Raw genomic sequence first — 12,085 nt, 5'->3', positions numbered from 1 at the left:
TATTTAATTGAAAGAGAAATGAGACAGAGTTTTCTTGCTATTTGTGATATTTCCTGGGAATTGGAGTATGAATTGGATATAAAGCCTACCTATTACATTCCTCCAAAGAGAACATACAGATTGCCAATAAACATACGAAAAGATGCTCAACATCACTAAGCATCAGAGAGATGCAAATTAAAACCACAATGAGATATCAACTCATACCTGTTAGAATGGCTGTCATCAATAAATCAGTAAAGAAATGTTGACAAGGATGTGGAGAAAAGGGAACAGTCATGCATTTTTGATGGGAGAGAAGATTGATGCAGCCATTTTAAAAACCAGTATGGAGAGTATGTACCCAGAGAAACCCAAAACACTAATTCAAAACAATATATGCACTCCTATGTTCATTGTAGTGTTATTTACAACAGTCAAGATACAGAAGCAACCCAAATGCCCATCAATAAACAAGAGGATATAAAAGCTGTGGTATACATATGTACATAATAGAATATTATTTAGCCACAAAAAAGAATGCAATTTTACCATTTGTGGCAGCATGGACAGACCTAGACAGTATTATGCTAAGTGAAATGGTCAGAGAAAGACAAATATTGTATGATTTTACTTATATGTGGAATCTAAAGAACAAAATAAATGAATAAACAAAATTGAAACAGACTCATAGATACAGAGAACTGACTGATGTTTGCCAGAGGGGAGGGAAGTTGTTATTGGTGGTGGGGGGAGTTTCTGAAAAAAAGTGAAGGGATTAAGAACTACAAATAATTAGTCACAAAATTGTTCTGGGGAAGTACAGTATAGCATAAGGAATATGGCCAATATTGTAATAACTCTGTACGGTACCAGAAGAATGCTTAAAATATCAAGGGGACCACTTTGTAAAATATGTGATTCTTTAACTACTATGCAGCACACCTAAACTAATATAAAATGATATTGAATATAAACTGTAATTGAAAAAATAAAACCTACTTATTGAGCTCATAGGACTTTTGTAATAATCTGGCAAAAAGAGATAAAAACACTTTGAAAATGTTATTGCAATTTCTTTAGTATGGCTTTTTGTTGTACCATTTATCATCCAAGTATGTAGGCACTTATCCTATAAAAATATATATTTGTTTAATATATTGCTTTCAGCAGGTAGAGATAAGATTCCATAATTTACCTGCAGCATTATGTATGGTATAACATATGCAATCCCAGAGAATATATTTTTATAAAAGGTGTTTTGACCTCACAACAGATAACTTGGCTAAAGAATTACAGACAAAGCTTGTTGCTCTCAGCAGGAATATATTCCTCCTTATAGAATTTGTGTAAGTGGAAGGGGAAATTTTTTTTTAACCATTTGCTTTCACCTTCTTTCACAGCTTCCTCATCCAGAGAGTTCAGTATTTCTCCCCTCCTATTTTGGTTTCCCGCTAGGGCAAAAGCATAGGCCAACAATGCCTTGGTGTAGATATGGCTTCCACGGGGCCCCTCCTTTGCTGTATTCCATGCAGACTCCAGGCAGAGTAGGGCCATTTGAACAACAGAGTTCTGTGAAGACAAAGAGGTGCTGGTGTCAAACTAGGATAAGTAGAGGATAGAACAAGTTCTGAGTTGGATATTGCTTGACAGATGTCATTCATGGTTTTCAGCCAGCCAAGTAGACAGCCAATATCCACTATATTTAAGCTGAGAAACATTTTAAATTTCTTAACTTTATATTTAGTTTTCAAAAAATAAGGCCAGGGAACATGTGTTTTTAGGATTAGTTTTGGTACATAGTCCAAGGGCATTATTGGGCAAGTATAAATTCCCTTGAATGGAATTGACTAAAGAGCTCATCTGGCTGAGAAATGCCTCATCATTGAGCAAAATGAAAGCTGAGACTTGGCTTTTAGTGCAGTGGTGTTCCAGACATCAGGCCTGTAATTTTCATAGTAGGAAGTGGGACTGAGGTGAGTCTTACAGTGACTGGAAGACCACTCTCCAGAAGAGCAATAGTGATGTAGACAGAGAGGGTCACTTCGTCTTCCACTCCTCCCTGTAAATGAGAGAGAGAGAGAGAGAGAGAGAGAGAGAGAGAGAATTTTGATTAATTGTACTTGATTAATTGCACTTCTAAATTTTAGTATATTCTCTGGTATTTAATGCAAATTGTCTTCAGTATCTTCTCTATCAAGCAAAGTAACATCCTCATGCAAAGCACCATTTCTTTCTTCTTTATAATTTTCAGGTTTATAACTCCTTCCTAGATGCCCTCTCACATTATCTAGGACTTCATCTTTGCAATTTTCCTGTGCCTTCTTTCTACTATCACGTTTGGAACAATGTTAATATTGATGTATCATGGGGTTCAGCATAAGTACTCACAGCACTTCACCTTAATGGCATTGTTGAGCAGTGACCCAGAGTTTCTGAAACAGCCATTCTCCTTCTGCCTCTGGGAGAGCCAGGCGAGGGCTTGGGTAATATGTGCTTCATCAATGAAGATGTAGCTTTTAGCCTGGGCAAAGGTCTGCAGTACAAAGGCTGTGAGCCTGAAGGATGAAGTAGAGCAGGCTTCTGAGACCATTTATTCTCATACAGCACCTTAAAACTCTGTTTTGCACACATAGACTCCCACTCTCCCCCAATTCACCCTCATGAGAATGAAAGAGCTATTACTGAGAGTTTGAAAACTTTTTCTGTTAACCTGTTAGCTTCTTTCTATTTTTTTTCCTGTGGCATGTTGTTAGATGCCTTACCAAGGATTCTTGCTTCCAAAAGCATCACTTTAGAGATTTAGGTTTCTCCTAGTTTTCTTGGGGGTGGTTAAGATATTTGCTCTCACATTCTGGACTTTCTGTATTTATTTGTTTCCATTGATTTCTTACTTTGTCTTCTGCAACTAATATTCTATTGGGCTGTCTTCTTTTACTGGTCTGTTTCAGTAAATAATTTTCTCTACATCATCCTGTCTCTCCACTACTTTTCAGGTTGTTGATTTCCTCTTGTTTTCTTGTATGGTCATATTTAGTTCAGATAGATAGATAGATAATTAGATGAATGGATGATAGATGGACAGATGAATAGATGAATTGATGGACAGGTGGATAAATGAATAGATTGATAAATAGAAAAATAGATGGATGGATAAATAGATAGATGATAGCTAGCTAGCTAGATAGAAAGGATCATCTAGTAGAAGGCGGTAAAGTGTGCACTGTGAGTAATGGCTGCCATTTTTCTAGCCTGTTTCTAGCATCTCAGCACTGTTCAACAATTTATGAGGGCAAATAAGAAGTTTATAATGGTTCCTTAGCAACACGAGAAAGAGAGGCTTGGTGTGTTGATATAAAAATAATCAACTTCAAATGTTCTCAGTTTTGCCATTTATTAGTTGTTTATACTAGAGACATTTATTCATCCATAATGAACATTATTTCCTCTGTAAAATGAAGCTAATAGCTCTCATTTCACAGGATTATTGTAAGAATTAAGTAAGTGAATAGACAGAGTGGGGCAAAAGGAGGTTTACAGTAGTGAGTATGCAAAACACAGTTTATTCTTGTATTATTTATTAATTATTGTGTTATTTTCCATATGAACAACTGTAAATCTACTTTTTGTCTCACCCTGTATGGGCATGCTTTGAACTCATAGTTGAAACTCAGAATGATTTTCTTTTCTTACCAAGTGTTGCCCTCATTTCTGCCAGACTGATCCCCGAAGGCGCTATAGGAACCATCTTGATGTTTGTAGTTCAGCTGCCTCTGGTAACCTGGAATGAAAGTATTATAGAAAGGCAGGATATCTCCACGTGCAGGCTGATGGTATCCAGACTCCCCTGACGTTTGATGGCTCATGGGTAGGATCTGTCATAGTGTTATGGCTATCACCTATATGTCAAAATGCAACATTGTATCAGATGGTGGGAAACTTTTCATTTCTACAAAAATCACTACATTAGCATGATCACTGGTGATAAAATGCCAGCATAGTGGGGAAAAAAGCCCATTATTAGTAGAGTAACACGGTAAACTTTTCTTTGTCTCACTTACCACTGACGAGATAGGCAATGGCCTTAGACTTGATCTCTGAAGTCAACTGTTGGGTTTCACTCAGATAGTTCAAGACATAGATGTTAGGAGCAAAAAGGACCATGTTTTGTTCTCCGCAGCCATAGGGCATCTGGAGGAGATTCTGTGTATTTTGCATAGCAGAACCTAGTATGTCACCTGGGGAATGTGAGATTAAATGTCAGAGTTATTTAAGTTCATATGTAGCCAACATTAGTAAACTCCAATGATTTTCATATTGAAAGTCAGATACTTTATCATTTGGACAAGGGAACATTTATATTTAGAAAAAGTGAGCCTTCCAGGATCCTATATAAATTGACACATTAATAAGTTGATATTTAGAACACAAATATATAGATAAAATGTATGGTTGGCAGTTCTTTTGTCACAAGTTTTCTAGATGCAAGATAACTCACCCAAAACTGAGAAAGAGGCTCTGGCAGATTCTTTGACCACATTTGGTGGGAGCTTCAGGGATAATTGCTCAGATATTTCAGTACCTTTGGAAACAAATAATCTATATGAAAGGATGGCATCCATTATAGTAGTATAATCTAGTGGTTACTTAACCTCTTCCTACTTTAACTTGCACATGTGATGATTCCGTGAAATAATACATATAAAATGTGTGAATTAGAACAGCCTTGGCAACATCTTAAATCTCAATGCATGTGAACCGTTATTATTATTGTTATCATTACATTTAGCAATAACATTATTATGCCTCCTTGAGGAACCCTGTGTCCAAGAAATAAGAATTTGCCTTATGATGAGATTACCTTTAATAGTCCAGCTTTTCTTGGCACTACAAAACTTCCCGAGTCCCTTTCCCTCCCGTTTTACCATCTTCTGTATTGCTGTGTGCACAGTAGCTCTCTTAAAGAAGGCTAGGAGCTGATGAGGATCTAGAGTTTTCTGAATTAATTGTATAATTCTCTGATTTTGTTGGTCTCTAATGTTAAGCCTTAAATTGGTCCTTCTTAAGTGTCAAGAACAGTGTTTTATATACTATGAACATAGATCTAGTGCTAATGTGCCAGTATAATTTACAAGCTACACAATTTAATGTTTTTTAATGATATGGTAAAATCCTGATGCAAAGTGGAGTTCTTTTTTTTCTATGGAAAACAAGTTTTTAGTAAGATGAGCAGAAAGTGCCATATGATTTATTATGAACTATTTTAGAGAATATTAACTGTGATTCAAACTTGTCATGACTCTGCTTTCTTTCTACCTAGTGCTGTGGCACTCTAAGCCTTTGCATCCTGCCTCATTAATGAGCAGCCACTGGCTATGGAGATAAAGGCTGAAAGTGAACCAAGCAAGCCCCAGTAGTAGTCTTGCCTGTACCCACAAGCCACATTAACCTGCTCTCTTGGGCTCAGTGTTCCTATTTATAAAATATGTATAAAGAAATACTTAGTATTATGCCACATTGAATGGATCATTCTGAAAATTATGGGATATTAACTGTGATTCAAACTTGTCATGACTCTGCTTTCTTTCTACCTAGTGCTGTGGCACTCTAAGCCTTTGCATCCTGCCTCATTAATGAGCAGCCACTGGCTATGGAGATAAAGGCTGAAAGTGAACCAAGCAAGCCCCAGTAGTAGTCTTGCCTGTACCCACAAGCCACATTAACCTGCTCTCTTGGGCTCAGTGTTCCTATTTATAAAATATGTATAAAGAAATACTTAGTATTATGCCACATTGAATGGAACATTCTGAAAATTATGGGAGATAATATGTAAGACTATGCATTGTAACTTGAAATATATACCCTCGGGAGGCGTTGTTCTCACAATGATTATGAAGATTGACTCTTACCTGAAGTACAGGCCATAGAATTGAAAGTCTTTTCTTGCTCAATACCTTCAGGCTTGGGTGAAAAGAAAAAAAATAGAAAAGAGGGCTAAGTATCGAGGTGACTAAAGGACAACCATAGATTATTTACTTTGAAGGGTGGTGTTTAGACTAAATGATGTTATCAAATCCTACTTGTTATCAAATTAGTGTAAATGTGTAAAACATTGAACAACAAGGGATATTGGCTGAGGAGAAAATGAGGGATACTAAGGGCAGAGAGTCAAATGTAATAGGCGAGAGAAATATTTGACTCCTATAGGAGAGGTAGAGATCAGAAAAGGAAAAGGCTCCTAATGTTTTTTAAAAAAACTATGCAAAAGTTAACAAGTTTACATAGCAAAGTTTCTCATAATATATGCTTTAAGGATAGGAAATTCCATTAGTCTTATCAGATGAATTCTGTATGATATTAATTATCCTTTGTTACCTCAAGAATGTCCATACTGTTTTTTTTTATTGTTAGGGCCTCAGAAACACATGTCAAAGTAATACAGACTTACTTCCACCAATAGGGTTTTGATGACTGTGTCTTTCCTCCCAATCTCAGGGACCTCAGCAACCTTATTTCCACAAAGCTCTTGGGACTTCACTGCCTGGGCACTCACCGAGAAGTTCATATTCCCTAAAACAAAGAATGTGGAGAAAATGAGTAGCCATCTTGACAGTAGTCCAAGCCATCCCTAATAGCTGAAAATGACTCTATACTCTGCAATCACCTCAAAGGCTGCACTTTAACCTTACAATGCACCGGAATAGGAAAGGTGAAAACAAAATAAAACAACAAAAACCCCAAGGCTAATGTATACTGAGAAACCAATGCCCAAGTATAGTGATTGTGAGGCCCAGGTGTTGTAGGGTACCATTGTGGATAGAAAAAAAAAAGAATATGATGTAAGCAGTATGCAGAGATCCATTGTTGACTGGCAAACATTTGGCAGGGGGGATGTCACTCACCCAGAGTTTTAGGAGTTATTGCCCAAGACAAGGTTTGCCGCTCATTCACACAGATGCAGTAGGATTCTTTCCCCTTTTCGTTTTGGGCTGCCAGGAAGGCTGTGGAGGCTTGCAGTTGCACACTGACCTATCACCCACAAGTGGGGCATAGAGATAAATATTATCAGAATATGGAGAGACGCTGAGTCATGGAATTGGGGCCATATGTGAGGTGCTGCCCTAAACTGGGATTTAGAAAAAGACTATGAATTTCACATGTGCTGTGAGAAGCATGAAAATGGCAATGACACACATCAAGACTGATTATTTATTAGGAGGAGCTGGCCTTTAGATTATATATCTGACATATGCAGATATTGCCTCTGGGAGAAGTACCTACTGGTTCCTACCGGATGGTTCTTAACTCCTGTGTAGATTTTCTTCCTTCCTCCCTCTCTCCACTTCCTCTAACATATATTACATGTCTATTCTATATAAGACATAGAAAATTTTGAAGAAGAGGATCCTGACCTAGAGGATATTGTATTATAAAGGAGATAATCTCTACACAAAACTATGCCATAATTTACAAAGACAGAAGTGCTATAAGAAAAGTTAAAAGTACATATTATGGGAGTTTAGAGATGAAGGCTGGAAGAACAACACCAACAAAATTAAGAAAACTAAATTTTGTGTCAGCATCAAGAATTTTCCCACCAAAGAGCCTGTCTTGTGTCAGGATTCAGCAAGATTCAGAAAAAAAAAAGATATGTGGATTGGAGATCTGTGGTTTTAGTACCTGTAGCTCATATGTTATTGTGTTATCTTTCTGATCATGTCCCATCTTGCTTAGCACTGTTTATTTGCAATGCTAGCACATAATTCCAAGAATTATCCATAGTCTTGGGAACAAATCATGAGCTGAATGACCAAAGTTTTATCTACCCTTTCAATTCACCCTCATTTTTCTTACCCGGATGCAATTGGGAAGGTAGTTTAGGACAGTAGCCTTGAGTGTGAAGGCCTCTCCACGAATCACAGAGTAGGGCATTGTGAGTTCCACAAAGAAGGGCTGGAAGGCTCGGAGAGTGGTGGGAAGAGAGAAACCAAGTCCAGTGTCATTGGACAGGCAGAAGGCCCCTGCCTTCCACTCAGTGATGGTGTCAGGGACTGTTACTCCTACTTCGGCTACGCCCGATGAGCTGGCGAAGATGGCAATAGGAAGAACAGAGAGTAAGCAGGTAAATGTCTTTTTTCAAGTGAGAATCAATATGTGTAAAGGGACTGTCAAGAATGAAATCCATTAAAGGGTTCATACGGACACTAGATTATGTACTGGGGACTGAGGTGGGAAAACAAAAGGGACTAAATGGTGTCTCTTTCCCTTATCTGTCTATGGCCACATCACACATGCATATATTTTAAATAGAAACATTTGAATATGATTCAGTTTGATCCGTAAGCTATCCTCACTATTGTCCAATTCCATAAAGCATATTTAAGATTCATGATCCAACAAAAAAACTATCACTCTTATGCAGTCTTATTTCTTTATGTGCTTGATCCAATCTTGTTTATGCAAGACTCCTGGATGGCATTAGGCGGTATAGAATTTGAATATTCTATAGGCAGTCTTAGGAATAATTATTTTAGACTTGTTGCTCTGAGAGACAATTATACTAGTGAGCCCATACAATAAAAGTGTTTTTCTTAGGTCTTGTATGAAAGGGTAAGAGGCTAAGACAATTATTTAGAACTTTTCAGAAGGCTTATCTTCAAGTTGAAAATGCTGGGTGGGTCACATTGCCTCACCCAGAGCAAAAAGAGGAGACAGATGTTACTTACTCCACCATTGCCAGCTCCCAGATCCAGGTCTCAGGGAAATAACTCCGCACTGTTTCAGAGACTGGCTCTGGACTTGGCATATTATTTCCAGGTATTGCAGCAGCTGCACCCATTGAAGGAGTATTCAGCATCCCTACACCTCCCAAACCTAATCAAAGAAAATAATAATCTAATTAAGGGAAAAGCATCCATTTATTTTATGGTTCATCTGTAAGGCTTAGGAGAACAAATTTTCCATTTTCCTGCTCTGATTGTCTCCTGAGAGTGGTAGAACTTTGGAGATTACTTGTTGAGTCCACATTCTTTGAGCAGAGAGGAATGTTTTTTACAGGTAGAAATTCCATGTATGTGAATGGAGGCTGGAAGTACAAGATCACTTGCAGATGATTTTATGGTTTGTAGGGGAAATGGTAGGTTTTTAAGGTCTGAGAGTACTGTTTCCTCCATAGAAAAACGGAACAGAAAAGGTAAAACTCTCTTTAGATAACATGAGTGGTGGCTATATTGAAAATTGTTTGAATTACCACTGATGTGAATAGAATTTAAGAATATCAATTCTGTGTACTATATTGAAGCTTGTAAATTTATTGCTCTCTTGATAACAAGGCTAGACTTTTAGATTTTATTCTATTTATTTTATGGAAAGGAGAAATGAAGAATTCAAGATGCCAAAAAGAGAGATATTTTCATTTGGAATAAGGTAGATAAGATCTCACCTTAGAGCAGCGGTTCTCAACCTGTGGGTCGCGACCCCTTTGGGGGTCGAACGACCCTTTCACAGTGATCGCCTAAGACCATCGGAAAACACATATATAATTACATATTGTTTTTTGTGATTAATCACTATGCTTTAATTATGTTCAATCTGTAACAATGAAATTGGGGGTCACCACAACATGAGGAACTGTATTAAAGGGTCTCGGCATAAGGAAGGTTGAGAAGCACTGCCTTAGAGCCTTTGAAAGGCAAAATAGTGAAATAGTTAAAAAAAACATAGGTCTGCAGTCAGAGTGCCTGATTCAATTCCCATTCTCCCATTTACTTACTTATTGGCTGAGCTACTTAACTTTTCTGGGTTCAGTTTTTCCATTTCAAAAATTATTATAACCATGAAAAAGAAATGGTACTATGTGAGGTGATGGAGTATTAGCTAATGCATCAGTGGTAATCATTTCACAAAAACATATCAAGTCAACACATTGTACACCTTAAACTTACACAATGTTATATGTCATTGATATCTCAATAAAGCCAGAAAAACAATAAAGGAGAAAATGGTGATAAAAATACATTCTTACCTTAAAAGATTGCTGTAAGAATTAAGGAAATCTATCTACCATCTATCTTTATCTATTCTATTATCTATCTATCTATCTATCTATCTATCTATCTATCTACCATCTGTTTTTATTTAATCTATCTATCATCATCATCATCTATCATCTATATATCATAATCTATCTATCATCTAATCTATCTACTTTTCACTTCTGTCTTGAAACATAATAAGCACTCCATAGGTATTTTCCTTTACTCAAGTTGCTTTTTATGAATGCAACACTCTTCTAAATAGCCATTTAATTGGTTCTATTTCTTCAAATCTTTGCTAAAATTTTACTCTCCTGGTAAGACATTCACTGGTCACCCTATTCTCTATTTAATTTTCCCCTTAGAATTTGTCACCTTCTAATAAACTATTTAATATACTTGCTTATTTTGTTTATACTCCCCTTATGTCCATTAAAATATAACTTTTATACAATTGAAGATTTCTCTTAATATTTGTTATATGTCCACAAACTAGATTAGTAAGTATTCAATCAAAATTTACTGAACACATGAATAATAACTTTCATATTTATAACTTAGTTCTTACGTTTCAGGCACTAATCATTTCTATCATTGTCCAACATGATTTTACTACCCTATTTGGATTAACCTTCCTCTCCCTCATTCTCTCTCTCTCTCTCTCTCTCTCTCTATCAGGCCCTAGAAACAGTATTAAAGTTATTTTTTTCCCCATATTTACTGTTCCCTGACATCAAACACTGAAGTTGCATGGTGACTTCCCAAACAGTCATGGGAATGGATTTATGTTCTTCAAATTATTTTCAAGAACTTTCACAAAATATTCTAGCTTTCTTAGCTCTTCCATTGCTGCACATACCTGAGTCATTTATATCTACTTATTTCAATCTTCTTTGTGTATTCATCACATTTTAGAAGTGTTTTGTTTGTTTGTTTTGTTTTGTTAATCCTCACCAGAGGATATTTTTTCCATTGATTTTTAGAGAGAGTGGAAGGGAGGGGAAAGACAGAGAGAAACATTGATTGGTTGCCTCCCCGCACATGCCCTTGACCAGGGCCAGGTATCAAACCCGTAACCGAGGATTGTGGCCTTGACTGGGAATGGAACCTGGAGCCCTTCAGTCCACAGGCCGATGCTCTATCCACTGAACCAAACCAGCTAGGGCTAGAAGTTATTTTTTTTCTGTTACATCATATGCCTGAAATTCTTTTCTTATGAACTTCCAGCATATTTCCTTCTGCCTCAAACTTTTATGGTTTAAGCTCAAACTTCTTTCTGTATAATTTTCATGTTTATTTTCTTTTTCCTTAATCTCCCTCATTTATAAAGCATCTTAGTTACCTGAAAAAATATTTCCCATTGCTAAGAAACTGTTTGGAATTGGTGCTATTTTTGAAGGTTATATTTGGAGAAAAACATGGTCCTTTAAAAGTGAGCTGACAGCATTGTTTTCTTTATGATAGGGCTGGTTTACAGATAGATATTAATATCACATGGTTAATTCGAGAGGCTCAATGTCAAGGAACACAGAAAACAAATTTTAAACAGTCAATATTCTTAATTTGTTTTGATACATAATACTTATTTTATTGGGATTTTGAAATGCCCTAGAGTGCCTTTAGTCACATTACTTCAATTTATATAATGAAGGATTTGAGGCTTAGAGGCTTAGAGAAAAGGCATTACAGGTCCACTTTACTCATAGAACCTCAGATTTAAAATCCCAAACTCAAAAGATGTTAATCTTTATTAACAGACTAGAGGCCTGGTGCACAAAAATTTGTGCACTCAGGGGGGTCCCCCAGCCCGGCCTGTGCCCTCTCACAATCTGAGACCCCTCGGAGGATGTCCACCTGCTGGCTTAGGCCTGCTTCCCGGGGTATTGGGCCTAAGATGGCAATCAGACATCCCTCTGGCAGCCCGGGAGCCCTCTGGGGATGTCCACTTGCCAGCGGGGAGCAGGCCTAAGCTGCAGTCGGACATCCTTAGCGCTGCTGAGGAGGCAGGAGAGGCTCCCACCACCACCGCTGTACTGGCAGCCATCAGCCTGGCTTGTGGCTGAGCAGAGCTC

General features: G+C 37.3%; 1 protein-coding gene across 1 annotated transcript in view; it reads right to left on the bottom strand.

The window, feature by feature from the left end:
• Positions 1–12,085, bottom strand: part of PZP (pregnancy-zone protein) — a 48,520-nt gene that overhangs the window by 7,268 nt on the left and 29,167 nt on the right. The window contains exons 17-27 of the mRNA XM_005871356.2: positions 8,706–8,853; positions 7,834–8,062; positions 6,882–7,008; positions 6,428–6,549; positions 5,889–5,940; positions 4,478–4,561; positions 4,041–4,217; positions 3,673–3,760; positions 2,381–2,537; positions 1,967–2,041; positions 1,371–1,551 (exon numbers count right to left, since the gene is read on the bottom strand). Of these exons, the coding sequence (XP_005871418.1) occupies positions 1,371–1,551; positions 1,967–2,041; positions 2,381–2,537; positions 3,673–3,760; positions 4,041–4,217; positions 4,478–4,561; positions 5,889–5,940; positions 6,428–6,549; positions 6,882–7,008; positions 7,834–8,062; positions 8,706–8,853 (1,440 nt within the window). The remainder of the gene's footprint in view (positions 1–1,370; positions 1,552–1,966; positions 2,042–2,380; positions 2,538–3,672; positions 3,761–4,040; positions 4,218–4,477; positions 4,562–5,888; positions 5,941–6,427; positions 6,550–6,881; positions 7,009–7,833; positions 8,063–8,705; positions 8,854–12,085) is intronic.

This window comes from Myotis brandtii, unplaced genomic scaffold (genome assembly GCF_000412655.1).
Source record: "Myotis brandtii unplaced genomic scaffold, ASM41265v1 scaffold337, whole genome shotgun sequence".
Taxonomy (NCBI): domain Eukaryota; kingdom Metazoa; phylum Chordata; class Mammalia; order Chiroptera; family Vespertilionidae; genus Myotis; species Myotis brandtii.
The sequence above is the reverse complement of the archived record's forward strand: the minus strand, read 5'-3'. Positions and strand labels throughout refer to the sequence as shown.